At 40.5% G+C, this 15,507-nt stretch overlaps 1 protein-coding gene across 1 annotated transcript in view; it reads left to right on the top strand.

The window, feature by feature from the left end:
- KMT2A (lysine methyltransferase 2A) overlaps positions 1-15,507 on the top strand; it is a 74,658-nt gene that overhangs the window by 14,406 nt on the left and 44,745 nt on the right. The window contains 4 exon segments of the mRNA XM_032641383.1: positions 11,133-11,202; positions 14,358-14,391; positions 14,393-14,447; positions 14,449-15,507. Coding sequence (XP_032497274.1) covers positions 11,133-11,202; positions 14,358-14,391; positions 14,393-14,447; positions 14,449-15,507 — 1,218 coding nt within the window.

The following is a 15,507-nucleotide window of genomic DNA, read 5'->3' as shown; positions in this document are numbered from 1 at the left end:
ACCAACTATTGTTATTGAAGGACATTGTATTACTGTCTTTGCACTCTTTAATCCTAGGTGACTTTGGGGGTTAACATTTATCAGTATCAGGCAGAGATCATATTTAAAACAGTGTAAATCTCTTCCTATCTGTTTTGCATTCAAACAGCCACAGTTCTCTTCGAGGCACCAGTAGCCAGAGAAAAATCTGGCCTTGGCCCTGTCCCTGCCATTCTGTTGACAAGAGACTATGATGTCAGTTCAGTAACTGTGTACATTTCTAGACTGCTTGGATTTCAGAAACCATCTTGGCTTAAGAAGTTTGTCTCCTGATATCTGTGTATTTGACTATGCTTGAGTATTTTATTCTTTTCCCTTCTTATAAATTCAAAAACACCATTGTTAAATTCACTTTTTGGAAATGATTTACAGGTGTCACTATCTTTTTTTCTTTTACAAATGGTGAAAAACTGCTTGCAAAGAGGCTCATCTTCCCCCTAAATGGCATTCATAAACATAGCACTCTACAGAGTAAGAAACGGTGACTGGAAATCTAATCTGTTTTTCAAAGAACATCTTTTATGTACCAGGCAGATGACCAAGTATTGGGGCATTAGCATTGAACAAGTCCCTTCCCCCCTTCCCTCATGGAACTTACTGTCTAATTTCTCTTTACTGAGTTCGGCTTAAAATATAGCATGAATATAAATACTAAAGTTATAATACCTTGCAAGATACTTTGGAAGTTGGTAATTTGAAGGCCAAAGCTCTCAAAACTAATATTAACAGAACTGTTCTTGGGAGCAATTCAAATAGTAGTCTTCATTTACTGATTTACTGATTCTTGAGAGTCAGTTATACCAGGTGTAATATGTGAATCAAGATATGAATCAAGATATTTACTCCCGGGTTTTTTTTGTTTGTTTGTTTGCGGTATGCGGGCCTCTCACTGTTGTGGCCTCTCTCCTTGTGGAGCACAGGCTCCGGACGCGCAGGCTCAGCGGCCATGGCTCACGGGCCCAGCCGCTCTGCGGCATGTGGGATCTTCCCGGACCGGGGCACAAATCCGCGTCCCCTGCATCGGCAGGCAGACTCAACCACTGCGCCACCAGGGAAGCCCACTCCCAGGGTATTTAATAGCTTCCCCCTTCCTGTTAAAAGGGAACTTAAGCACTAGCACATCCTTTACTGCCTTCTACAACTGAAGAAGTGCCACTCTCCACTTGTACTCTGGATTCCATCCCCTCTCATCTACTCAGGGTCATTCCTGCAGTTATTCCCCCTCTCTCCTGCATCACCAGTTTTTCTCTCATCAACATATAAAACTGTCTTAATATAATCCTTGTTTTAAAAAACCCTTGACCCCAGGTCCTCCCCCAGCTACTACCCAATTTTCTGCTCCCTTTCACAACAGAACTCCTTGAAAGTGCAGTATGTAATTGCAGGTGCCACTTTCTCACCTCTCAGCCACTCCTCAACCCCTGCAATCGGGCTTTTATCCCCATGACTCTAGGAAATTGCTCTTATCAAAATCCTCAAGGGCCTCTCTCTTGCCAGATTGAATAGATAATTCTCAGTCCTCCTCCTGTTCAACCTTTGGGCAGCATTTGAACCAGGTGACCACTCCCTTCTTGAAACACTCTTTTCTTGGATTCTGTAACACTGCACTCATCTGCTTTTTTCTTAACTCATTGGTTATTAATTTTCAGTATTCTGTATGGCTTCCTTCCTCTGCTTAACTCCCCTGAATGCTGGCGTCACCTAAGAGTCTGCCTTTGGCCACCTTCTCTATCTGTGCACTTGTCCTCAGTGACCTCATCCAGGCCTCATCTGTATGCTGAGGACTCCTAAATCTTTGTCTCTAAACCTTGACTACTTCTTTGAGTCCCAGGCTTGTATTTCCAGCTGCCTATTTGACATTCCATTTGCATAATAATAATAAGCATGATGAGTGTTTATTGAGTGTTGTGGGTCAGGCAGTATTCTCAGTGCTTCACATGTATTATCTCACCTACTCTTGCCCACCTGCTGAGGTAGCCACTGCTATTCCCAGACAAGGAAACAGATATGCATTGAAGCACTTGGATGTTTAGTAGGTATCTTACACTTCCCATGTCCAGAAAGTCTTGATTTTCTCCTTTCTCCTTGTTTCAGAATGACTCTGCCCTTTAGCCAATAGCTCAGGCCTAAAATTTGAGAGTTATCCTTGATTTCTCTCTATATTCACATTCCAAATAACCCATCAGCAAATTCTGTCTGTACTACCTCCAAGATACCTTAAATCCAACTTCCTCTTATTAATTCTCCTACCAAAACCCCACACTTGCCCATTATAATCTTTTGGTTGGACTATTCCCTCATCTCCCTGCTTGTGTTCTTACCTCAGTGAAGTTTGTTCTTCACACAGCAACTGTAGATTCCATGTGTAAATCAGTCACATCTTACTATTCCCTCACTTTAAACATGTTGGTATCTCTCCCGCATCTCCCTTCTCCCCACTGCTTGGATAAATCCGGATTTCTTACCCTGTCTGGCAAAGCCGTACATGATTTGGCCTCTGGTCAGGTCTGCTTCTTCCAGCACCACCTCTTCTCATCTCACTCATTCTGCTGCACGGCCACACTGGCCTTTTGGTCTGTCATACATGCCATGCTCGTTGCTGTCTCTGGGCCTTTGCACTTACTATCTAGCTAGAATACTATGCCACCTAGATCTTTATATGTCTGTCTTTTTCTCATCATTTAGGTCTAAATCTGGGTTCAGCCACTTTTTTCTGCAAAGGGCCAGATGGTCTCTGTCGCAACGACTCCGCCCTGCTGTTGTGGTCCAGGAGCAGCCATAGACAATACAGAAATGATGACACATGGGGCTGTGTGCCAATAAAACTTTATTTATGCACACTGAAATTTGAATTTCTTATAACTTTCATGTGCATAAAATATTCTTCTTTGGATTTTTTTAACCATTTAAAAATGTTAAAAACCATTCTTAGTTCATGGACTGAACAAACCAGGTGGCAGTCCAGATTTGGCCTGTGGCCCACAGTTTGCCAAGGTCAGAAGCCTTTTCTGACCACCCCAGTGAAAACAGCCCTCACAGGTAACCCCCATCAATCCTTCACGCCCTCATTGCGTTCTTTGTTACATGGTTATTTTCTCATGGGGCAGGAATTCTGTCAGTTCTTCACCTGTGTAGTCTAAAACAGTGCCTGGCAACACTCAGTAAATACTTGCTGGAGTGATTGAATGCCATTCCCATTTGAATTTTGGCTGTAGGCTGCTATCTGCTCTCCAGTTATTCAGTCTCTTTCCTACTCTAATTTCGTATGTATGTATCTAGAATAAACTTCAAACTTCAGTTATGCCTTGTCTACATTCGAGACCCAGAGGTAGCTCCTGCTGTTCATTGGATGAGCTTTGACCATACCATCCTAGAATTAACAAGGTTCTGATACTTCATTTGTCTTTGATCTTGGCCCTGCTGTGGCTACCCCTTTCCAACCAAATCAATTTTTATCAATTTTTGCATCTGATTTCCCACTTCTCCCCATTACCCCTCCCATTTATTCTTTTTAAAAAATATTGATTAATTGATTGATTGATTTCGCTGCACCGGGTCTTAGTTGTGGCACTGGGGATCTTTGTTGCAGCATGCGGGATCTCTGTGGGGATCTTTAGTTGTGGCATGCAGGATCTGGTTCCCTGGCCAGGGATCAAACCTGGGCCCCCTACACTTGGAGCGTGGAGTCTTAACCGCTGGACCACCAGGGAAGTACCCCCCCTCCCATTTATTCTTTTTTTTTTTAATTCTTTTTTTTAAAATAAATAAATTTATTTATTTTGGCTGCGTTGGGTCTTCGTTGCTGCACGCGGGTTTTCTCTAGTTGTGGTGAGCGGGGCTACTCTTTGTTGCAGTGCGGTGGCTTCTCTAGTTGCGGAGCATGGGCTCTAGGCATGCGGGCTTCAGTAGTTGTGGCATGTGGGCTCAGTAGTTTTGGCTCGCGGGCTCTAGAGCACAGGCTCAGTAGTTGTGGCGCATGGGCTTAGTTGCTCCGTGGCATGTGGGATCTTCCCAGACCAGGGCTCGAACCTGTGTCCCCCTGCACTGGCAGGCAGATTCTTAACCACCGCGCCACCAGGGAAACCCTCCCATTTATTCTTAATCAGCCATTGTCCATGATTTATTTCCTTTAGAGCTACGGTCTAAAAAACTTTTGTAGGTTGTGAGCCGCTTTTTTTCTTTGAGAATCTGAAGAAATCTGTGTCTCGTCTGGCAGATGCCCATATAAACAGAGTTTTGCCTGTGATTTCAGCAAACTCTCTAAGCTTAAATCCTGCCTATCAACTCGTCTGCAACTAAATGCACGCTTAGCCCCTTTTCCGATAGAGAGCTCCCTTCCGTTGCACTTTGTCTTCATTCTCTCTCAGTGCCAACCCCGCCTCCCCATCCCTTTCCCATTTATTAGTGATTTGCTGTTGAGAATTTTCAGTCTCTTCCTGGCTGCTGTGTTCTCTTTCAGCATGTAAACACATTCAACTCAAAAAGTAGTCCTGGGGCTTCCCTGGTGGCGTAGTGGTTGAGAGTCCGCCTGCCAATGCAGGGGACACGGGTTCGTGCCCTGGTCTGGGAGGATCCCACATGCCGCGGAGCGGCTGGGCCTGTGAGCCATGGCCGCTGAGCCTGCGCGTCCGGAGCCTGTAGTCTGCAATGGGAGAGGCCACAACAGTGAGAGGCCCGCGTACCGCAAAAAAAAAAATAAATAAATAAAAGTAGTCCTGGACTTCCCTGGCTATCCAGTGGTTAAGACTCCACACTGTGGGGAAACTAAGATCCCACATGCTGTGCGGCCAATAAACAAACAAATAAGTAATCCCCCCAGGCAAATCTTTTCTTACGTTGTGCCCATTGTGTCCTTTCCCATGTAATTGAGTTTTTCCAAAAGAGTGGTCTATACTGACTTCCATTTTTGTCACTTTCTAATCACACCTTGACCCACTGCGCTTTGCTTCCTCCTGCCTCTAACACTGCCTTGAAGTTGACCTTGGTAAGGTCATAGGTGACCTCCCAATTTTGATATCCTCTGTACAAAATCCTTTGTATCCCTCCCCAACTTGGCCATCTCTTGATGCGTATTCTTCCCTTGACTGTTCTGTACTTAGATACTTGATCTGTCTCCTTGGCCATTCCATCTCTGTCTCCCCCCTTAGCGTCCCTTTCCCCTGTACGTGAAGTGTGGGTATTCCCTGGGGATCTGCCGTGTATCCTCTATTTTCTCTCTGTATTCTCTCCCTGGGTGACTGTTTATACACACAGTTTCAGCATTCATAAATTCATTGAATCAGATGCGTTTTCTCCAGATCATTATATCTTACAACTTGGACAGACATTTCAAATTCATGCGTCTAAACTGATTTCCCTCCTGCTCCTAGAAACCTCTCTTCTTTCTTTTTTCCCAGTCTTATAAATATATCACCATAAACCTAATCAACCTAAGGCCAACACCTGCAAGTCTTTACTGATTCTTTCCATCCCCTGAACCCTTTATATTGAAACCTTGTTCATTTTGCCTCCTGACTGTCTATGGAATCTGCCCTTTTCCTTAATCCCCATTGCCACTGCAGTCATTTTATAGCTGTTCTTACTGCCTCTGGTTTTAAAGGCAGTCTCTACTTCCCCACTGCTGTCATAGTGATCTTTTGAAAATATAAATCTAATCATGCTTCTCTCCTGCCCAAAAGTGTTACTGATGAGCTGTAGCCCTCAGGATGAGGCCCACACTTCCTTGAAGATAAACTTCAAACTCAGAAAGGCATTTAAGACCTTTCATGATCTGCCTCTGCCTTTTTTCCTCCTCAATATCTTATGCTCCTTTCCCACATCAGCTAGGGCCTCAGCCCTACTGAACTGTCTGTAATTTCACTCCATGCCATGCTCTTTTGTATCTCTGTGCCTTTGTATGTGTTATTCTCTCTGCCTGAAATATCTCCCTTCAACCCTAATTTACCATCCTTTAGAAGTTTGAGTAAGCTTTCACCCTTTCTGCAGTGGCTTTCCTGACTCTTTCTCCTTGACTGGGTTAGTCACCTTTCTGCTGTGCTTCCATATTAATTTCTCTGGCATGTGTATTCCTCTGGCATAGCAGGAAACACACTGCATTCCATTAGTTTTTGTGTTTTTTTTCAATTAATTTATTTATTTTTGGCTGTGTTGGGTCTTCGTTGCTGTGCCAGGGCTTTCTCTAGTTGCTGCGAGCAGAGGCTACTCTTGGTTGCAGTGTGTGGGCTTCTCATTGCCAGGCTTCTCTTGTTGCGGAGCACGGGTTCTAGGCGTGCTGGCTTCAGTAGTTGTGGCACGTGGGCTCAGTAGTTGTGGTGCACAGGCTTAGTTGCTCCGTAGCACATGGGATCTTCCTGGACCAGGGCTCAAATCCATGTCCCCTGCACTGGCAGGCGGATTCTTAACCACTGTGCCACCAGGGAAGACCCCTCCCTATGAATTCTTAAAAGAAGAATCTTATTGTCTAATTCTTCTGAGTGCACCAGTATTTTATGCTACTGTGCTATTACCACGTAATGTTTTTTAAACAGTTAGTGTACTGCATTTCCTTTATTTTCATTTTACAAACATTTATTACTCTAAATTTGTGCCAGATACTAAAATGCAACAATGAATAAGTAAACTTTCCCTGTCTTTAAAGAGTGCTCTAGAGAAGGAGACAAACTTGTAAACACATTCTTTATCCATTATGCTAATTAAGTACTGGTGATTATGTATGTCTTTAAAATGCAGCGCTAAGACCTTGGTATTTTATTTTTTAAATTTATTTATCTTTTTGGCCACTCTGCCCAGCTTGTGGGGTCTTAGTTCCCCAACCAGAGATCGAATGCAGGCCCTTAGCAGTGAAAGCACAGAGTCCTAACCACTGAACCACCAGGGAATTCCCAAGCCCTTGTTATTTTAGAGCTTGTAGCGATAGACACTCAGAGAAATGTCCCAGCAGCAGTGGTAGCTAACTGGAATAATTTCCCAAAGGAGAAGTGGTACTCTTCTTTAACTAGAGCTACTGAGATGCACAATAAGCCTCCTTGACCTTTCTCCGTCTTCTTTAGTTGTTCTTAGTAATTTTCTTAGTTCTCTGGCCTCCTCATATGATGGAACCATATATGATGATACCAAAAATTATAAGCCTTCAAAACAAAGAATTTCAAACAATTACGTATCGGGTGCTTTTGATACTGTCTATGGTTTTTGATGTTATTTTCAGTTGATTCATCAATAAACCTCTGTAGGTGAAGAAATTTGATTTTTTTTTTAACTCTAAAGACTAACCATTTTGGAGACGGAAGAATGCTAAGGTACTTACCATCTAATTCAGTGCTCTGAAGTGCTGAGTCTCTTGCTAGAAAAGAAAGAAGGTTATGAGCGGTTATCCTAGGCCTTATTCATCAAAGGCCAGGTGTGGCCAAGCTTGTTTAATAGAAGAGTTTTCAAAATAGCTTTGGAACCTCCACATTAGATTGGGAGGTGAAGAACTCCAGGTGAATGATCTCTGCTCTGACTAAAAATTGGGAAGAACTTACGGGAGGAGCTAAAATCTATTTTAGTTGGGGGTAGGAAGGAAAAGGCATTGACTTTCTCAGTTGCAAGTTTATCAGATCACTGGTATTACTAGGAACTGTGTCGCATCTAATCACTGCAGATGATTTAGGTCTCGATTACTTAAACTCTCTCAGATTTCTAATGCTGGAGTGGTGCCTAGTACAACACTGAGGCATGGAGATAGACATTGCCATCCTTTGGAAGAATTTTGAGATTTGTTGACTGTTTCTCCATGAACCTAATACTAATACAAGTGGAAGAATGAACTATTCCAAGATTTAAGCCAGTTTTTTATTCCAGAATATGAATTACGTAGTAATTTCTCCTTCACTGACTTTTTAAGGGATTTTGGCTTTTCTAAAGGAAGGCTGAGATTGTGCGTCTGCCTGTCTGCTTTAGATACTTCTTGGGAGCAGGATCATGTCTTACTGCTTATCTTTGCATTGGGAACAGATAGCATATAAATGGTTTTTGAATGAATGGACAAGTAAAAGAAATAGTGTTTTGTTTGCAGAGTTGTCCTAGTAGTACATAATTCCTTGAAATACAGAACTTCATGTATTTTTCTAAAATACCTTCATCATTACATTTTATCTGTAAACATCATTGTCCGTAATACTTTGGGTTCACTTAGATTCACTTGTGGAAAACGTATTTCCTGTTGCTTCATCACAAATATAATAGCCACTAAAGGATTAAAATTCTGCCATTAAAATAAAAATCAAATGTTAAGATATTTATGGGTAACGTAGAATTTACTAGTAAACGTATGTTTGGAAGTTCTCAAATAACCCCTAGAGGTAGGGGTAGGGATAATAAAGAAATTCCACACATGTATTATTTTAGAATTAGCTTTCGCTTGGGAAACAACATTAGCTTCATTGCATTCCTAATCTCTGGAAGCTCAATATGGTCCAACAGTATTTTATGGTGCTCAACTTGGCAAGGATGTTTTTCTATCTTTGGAGGTAAGAAAAGGGTAAAATCTTGACGATCTAGTGACATCATTATCAAGAAGGAATAGGTTTGTTGCCTCTTGCCTATACTTTGTCTTGGAGTGCTGTGCTCATCAGAGGACGCCAGAGTGAAAGGAAAAGTACGGGTGGCTGTTTGGGCCCAGTTTCCAGGAATACTTCATCCTGTGTAGCGTGGGGTCTCCTGTTTCCTCTCTTCACGAGTGTCCAGGCTTACGATGCCATAGTGCCAAACATGGATTTAATTGCAGCTTCTCTTGTTACCTTTTTTTGTAGACATTTTGACTTAGTCTTTTGATTTCTAGGCAAGCCTAAATCCCTGGGAAGCTAGCACTGTTACCTTGTTTACTGCATCTTCCAGGAACCCCGTGTGTTTAAAGGGGGTGATGGGAGCGACAGGAGAGGCAAAAAAGGACTTCGTTTGTAGCGGCTTCTTGCAGCATTTTTTTCCCCAGTGCTTTCTCAGCTTGGTTTTCCTTAGATTTGGGGGGACTTTTACGTGGAATTGGAAGTTCAGAGTTAGCTGACCAGAGCTCTTTAACATAACAATGATGGCTTTTGTTTTTGGCTAAACTGTCTGGATTGTTTAAACAATGGGTGCTTATTTTTTTAAGCATGCTTCAAGAAGTCAGTCTATATTTGAAGTGAAAAGAAAGCTCTTGGGTGGAAGTCAAGTCATTCTTCTCTTATTCCAACTACAAGACCACAAAGAAAGAGTTAATGCCTTCTGTCATTTTGGAAAGTACTTGGAAACTTTAAACATTGGCAGAGTTAGTTAAATTACCGCTTGACAGCTCAGTAGTACTCTTTCGGAGCACACTGAATTAGGGTTGTACAGTTACATGTTGTGAAAGTTAGAAATATAGAAAAGCGACTCACTAAGGTTGCTGATAATAAACATAGCAATGTGGATCTCATGTTTCTTTTAAAGATTAAACATTTTCATTACTTCAGCTGTTGGTTACTTTACCTGTTGGCTATTGTATGTATAGTTGCTAGAACTCTCTCATTGCAACACTTGGAGCATAGAACTTATGCATTTAGCAATGTAGTCCCCTGGCAAGCGTTAGGAAATCCTCAGATGTCTTTGTGAAATGCATAGATTAGCAGTTGTTCCATAAGGATAATGCAGGGAAAGAATGAATTAAATCAGAAACTTTAAGGATTTGAAAATGGGTGTCATGTTACTTTAATAGTAGCCGAAAGAATAGGGTATTTTGTACTGTAGGTGACTTACTGGATTCCTTTACATATTTATTTATAGTTTTAGATTGTAGCCATTATGGTAGGAAGTTACTTGCAAATAACTGTATGATCTTGGGCAAGTCATTTGGCCCTTCAGAACTTCAGCTTCTAAAACCACATCAATAATAACTACAATATGGACACCACATTATAGTTTTATGAATGATTTTGCATAAATTACATAACTTACATAAATTATTTCATTTATTCCTTACAACGCTCCAATAAATAAAAGAATTGAGACCTCAGACAAGCCCTTCCCTCTCTTCAGTGGTGGCACGTGCCGACAAACGAGAGGATGAAGTGGCCCCCTCTACAATTGGGGGGCTTTAACTGTTGGAACTTAGTTTGGGGATTATCAGTATAAATTGGAGGTACAAGAAAATCTGTCTATAATTCCTTATTTTGTTCTTATTTTATGTGGATTTTGTTTCTGGCATCTGAAATTCTTATTTCTTTGTAGAGAACTCTTAGCTTCTGAATCGGTGAATTTCTATTAATCAGGTTGTTTAAATAGACCATATTTCTTGACAATTTGTTCGAAATCGTTTAAATCCTTAGTATTTTTTTAAAAGGCAGGTTAAAAGTTAGAGGGAAAGAGAAGTTTTTGCCTTTTCTCAGTATGACTGAAAATAAGATGCTTCCTTCAGTTATTCTTGGATGCATTCTTGAATTGGTGTAGTCAATTCATCATCCCTTTCACAAATGCTGCTGCCCACCATTAAGTCTCTTATCACAGGGCATTTAAAAATGATGCCATAAAATGCATGTTGAGAATCTCTGGATCTCAAATGTATAGAAATCACATCTAAATGTCAATTCCTGAGTTAAGGAACTGACGATAATGGCAATTTCAGTCTCTATTAATGTTTAGTAGACAAGAGATTATGATATTGTAGATTATTCCTTATGTGTCTGTAGACTTAACTACCTGTTGAAAAGGTATTTGTTTTATTGGGGCTGTATATTTCTGCCATTGTACTGATTTGCTTACTTGAATTAAAGTCATTCTTTAATTGTTTTGGGCTGTATCTATAGTTTGAAATTTAGGACTGTCCCCTATGTACTGTGCACCAAAGGTGACTTATCGATGCATTGTTCAATTACTACACAGCTCCTATTTGTCTGTAATGAAGCCATATGGCTGGGTCCATTTATTTCAGTATTAAGTTATTTTATAATAATATCCATATGAATGATGATGAGTAATACATAGAGGCTAAATTTTCCAAATTCATTTGTGTCTCCTCTGGGCATTTCTTTGGGATATGTTCAGATTCATGTTTTTTTTTGTTGTTTTTTTCCTGATTTTAAAATAATTTTCCTTTGTTATAGGATGAGCAGTTCTTAGGTTTTGGCTCAGATGAAGAAGTCAGAGTACGAAGTCCCACAAGGTCTCCTTCAGGTATGGCCAGTTAAATGCATGGCATCTTTACGTTTTGTTTGTTAAGAGACTGTGACTTCCCCTTGCCTTCTTTGCATGTAAAGGGTGGTCTTAAATACTGGGGTTTTTTGGGTGCATCCTTCCCTTTCCCTCACACTAAGTAGGAAATGGCTTATGAGCTAGACCTCTTTAAGGGACCTCTCTGTCAGGCTGCTTTTGGTTTATCCTTGATAATGCTTGGGGGCTGGGTTTCCATGGAATGCTTGCAAAACCTGGTAGGCAAATTGAAGGTTACCTACTGAGAGCAGCATCCTCACATTTACACATTTTGAATTGTATGGCAGTAAATATGACTTTGGAAATAATTTGGCCATTGTTTTTTACAGATGAAATTTGGTCTACTATTGTCAAAGAACTAAAAACAAAATGTTGGCACTGTATGAAACTATTTTATCTGATCCTTGAAAAACTGTGTTAAAATAAAGAAAATAAAAACGACATGGGTATTTCCATTTATTAGCAATATTTGTCATTGTTCTCAATAAGAATATATCTAGAATGTCTTGAAATTCTAGACTTAACAGCAGTTTCCTGCAAGATGATCCTCAGTGGAAATAACATTTAATGGCTTGCAGAATTGTTCTGTATAGGAGAGGGCTATAGATCTTTTGATGAAAAAAACATTCCCCATCTGTGCTGCCATTCTGACTTCTTGTATGGTTGTCTTTGATTTTATGTGCATAGACAGTCTAGTTAAATATGATGTTGTTAGCTGTGCTTTTGGTCCTTGATGTTGACATAGTTTGTGATGTTTGTTAGCATTTGCATTTCATTTGAGTCATCGTATATTATATAGTAATCTAACTCAAACACATAAGTTGACAATTTTTCCTTTCCCAAGTGGTGGTGGTATTGCCATTCTAGTTGAGAGGACTTAGCCAGTAGTATTCCAGTATCTCTGCCATTTAGACAGTAGCAATATTCTCTTTAAGATGTGATGAAATCTTAAAACTTCGTATCAGGTGATGTTAGAGATTGTCTGGTCTAACCCTTCATTTATAGATAATAAAATGAGGCCCAGAAAAGACATGATGAGCAGTTTACTTCTGACTGATTTGTGAGTTCTTTGAATGTGTTGTGGATTATGGAAGTTAGCAGAGCAGGACTCTTCTCTATTCTGCTTTTTCTACCTGTCCACCAAGAGCATTTTTTAAAAGATGGATAGAAGAGGTTTTCAGAATTAATAAAGGCCTATGAGTAGCCAGCTTCAAGTCTACCAAGATTGTAAGGAATCTTGTGATGTACTTCTGGGTAGGAGTTTATTTTGTTAATTCACAACCCTTTCTTGATGGTTTCCTCAAGTTTTTTTCTTGGCTGTAAGTGTACCTTAAATGTTGTTTTTTGTTTGTTTTTTTAAACCATCTGTGTATACTTTATTAAGAAATGAAACTGTTTCTCTGCTGTCTTCTAGTCCATTACTTTCGTTGTAATTAGTATATATTGAGAACAGATTTGTGAATCTTAATCTATTAAGAGAAGTTTCAAGTTAATTGGTGAGGAAAGCATTTATATTTAGAAAGCTCAACAATAAGACCTTTGTTGATTTCTGTTCTGTTAGAAAGCTGGTTCCATAGTCTAAAATGTTCATCATAATGGCATAAATCTCTTCTGGTGCCTCTTAGGGGAGGTTTTAATCTCAGAAGAATGTTGAGTCATATAAAACATTGAAAAGTCACGAGAGAAGAGATGATATGATAGAGGAGGCAACTCATAATACATTTAGAAAGTACAGACTATATGTGGTGATCAAGCTGTGGTGTATATAAATCAAATCACTATGTTGTACACCTGGAACTAATATATTGTATGTCAATTATACTTCAATAACAAAGAATGCATCTTTAAAAAGAAAAGAAAGTACAGACTATACAAAGAATTTTAGGGAGTTCCCAGGTGGTCTAGTGGTTAGGATTCCAGGCTTTCACTGCTTTCAGTGCGGGGCCTGGGTTCAATCCCCGGTCAGGGAACTGAGATCCCACAAGCTGTGCAGCATGGCCAAAAAAGAAGAACAAAAACAAAAAAAGAGAATTTTAGAAAACAGTGGTTTTTCTGAAGTCTCTTGATAAGCAGCAAATTGAGCTGATTGATAAGTTGGCAAATTCCTTTTATTTAGAATAGAAGAAATCTGATTTAAATTGTCAGTTTGCTCTTGACATCAATTATGGTTAAATCTTTTTTGTAATTTGAGACTAGTTCAAGAACCTGTAGGTAGGGGAATAGATTAATGGACATCTCATGTCATTTCACTGATTAGTTCACTACCACTGAGTTCAGTGATCTTATTCTGATGTCTCATGAATGAATGTTTTTCTTTTTCAGTGAAACTTTTTTTTTTTTGTTTCGGTACGTGGGCCTCTCACTGTTGTGGCCTCTCCCGTTGCGGAGCACAGGCTCCGGACGCTCAGGCTCAGTGGCCATGGCTCACAGGCCCAGCCGCTCCGCGGCATGTGGCATCTTCCCAGACCGGGGCACGAACCCGCGTCCCCTGCATCGGCAGGCGGACTCTCAACCACTGCGCCACCAGGGAAGCCCCAGTGAAACTTTTTAAACTTACTTTGGCAAAGCAGATTGAAAATATAGGAAGCTGAGCTGCCTATAGAAGTTGGTATATTATTGTAGCCTGTAGAAGTTGGTATGTTGTTGACTGAAGAGCATCTTGTTCAGATTTATTAAAGGCAAAATTCTGAGTTTAAAAAATGGATGACTTACTATAAATATGTTCTCAGATATTAACTCTTGGTGGCTACGATATGGAAAAGCTCATACAGATTTTTTTAAAACACACCTTTTTTTAATTCAGAAAAAACCTTTTTGTTCACCCAAAGTTGTAGGAAAATTAGTTTATATATTAATTGCTCAGTTGAAAACCTCTTATTATCTTAGTTTTCTATCAAAAAGGTAGTTAAGTGTTCTTTTAGGTAGGATGTTATTTACTTGATTTCTTGAGGCAGGTTTTTGGTGAAAAGAAACTAAGCACAATTAAGATGTTTTATTGACTGATTAGACCCAGGTAGAGTTCAGTACAGAATGGCTTGTGCTAAATTATATTCAGCTTAGTTAAGACCTAAACTACAAAGCTAAATATATGCTCTTCATTGTTTAATTTCTATACACAGTTAAAACTAGTCCTCGAAAACCTCGCGGGAGACTAGAATGGCTCTGACCGAAATTCAGCTCTCCTCTCAGACCATCTGTGTTCTCCCCTCTAATAAATCAGAGACCAAATCTGGAGATAAGATCAAGAAGAAAGATTCTAAAAGTATAGAAAAGAAGAGAGGAAGACCTCCCACCTTCCCTGGAGTAAAACTCAAAATAACGCATGGAAAGGACATTTCAGAGTTACCAAAGGGAAACAAAGAAGATAGCCTGAAGAAAATGAAACGAACACCTTCTGCTACATTTCAGCAAGCCACAAAGATTAAAAAATTAAGAGCAGGTAAACTCTCTCCTCTCAAGTCAAAGTTTAAGACAGGGAAGCTTCAAATAGGAAGGAAGGGGGTACAGATTGTACGCCGGCGAGGAAGGCCTCCATCAACGGAAAGGATAAAGACCCCTTCAGGTCTCCTCATTAACTCTGAACTGGAAAAGCCCCAGAAGGTCCGGAAAGACAAGGAAGGAACACCTCCACTCACAAAAGAAGATAAGACAGTAGTCAGACAAAGCCCTCGAAGGATTAAGCCGGTTAGGATTATTCCTTCTTCTAAAAGGACAGATGCAACAATTGCTAAGCAGCTCTTGCAGAGGGCAAAAAAGGGGGCTCAAAAGAAAATTGAGAAAGAAGCAGCTCAGCTGCAAGGAAGAAAGGTGAAGACACAGGTCAAAAACATCCGACAGTTCATTATGCCTGTTGTCAGTGCCATCTCCTCAAGGATCATTAAAACTCCTCGGCGGTTCATAGAGGATGAGGATTATGACCCTCCAATTAAAATTGCCCGACTAGAGTCTACACCGAATAGTAGATTCAGTGCCACGTCCTGTGGATCTTCCGAAAAATCAAGTGCAGCTTCTCAGCACTCCTCTCAGATGTCTTCAGACTCCTCCCGGTCCAGTAGCCCCAGTGTTGATACCTCCACAGATTCTCAGGCCTCTGAGGAGATTCAGGTACTTCCTGAAGAGCGGAGCGATACCCCCGAAGTTCACACTCCACTGCCTATTTCCCAGTCCCCAGAAAACGATAGTAATGACAGGAGAAGCAGAAGGTATTCAGTGTCAGAGAGAAGTTTTGGATCTAGAACAACGAAAAAGTTGTCCACCCTACAAAGTGCC

The sequence above is a fragment of the Phocoena sinus genome, chromosome 8 (assembly GCF_008692025.1).
Source record: "Phocoena sinus isolate mPhoSin1 chromosome 8, mPhoSin1.pri, whole genome shotgun sequence".
In the NCBI taxonomy this organism is placed as follows: domain Eukaryota; kingdom Metazoa; phylum Chordata; class Mammalia; order Artiodactyla; family Phocoenidae; genus Phocoena; species Phocoena sinus.
The sequence above is the reverse complement of the archived record's forward strand: the minus strand, read 5'-3'. Positions and strand labels throughout refer to the sequence as shown.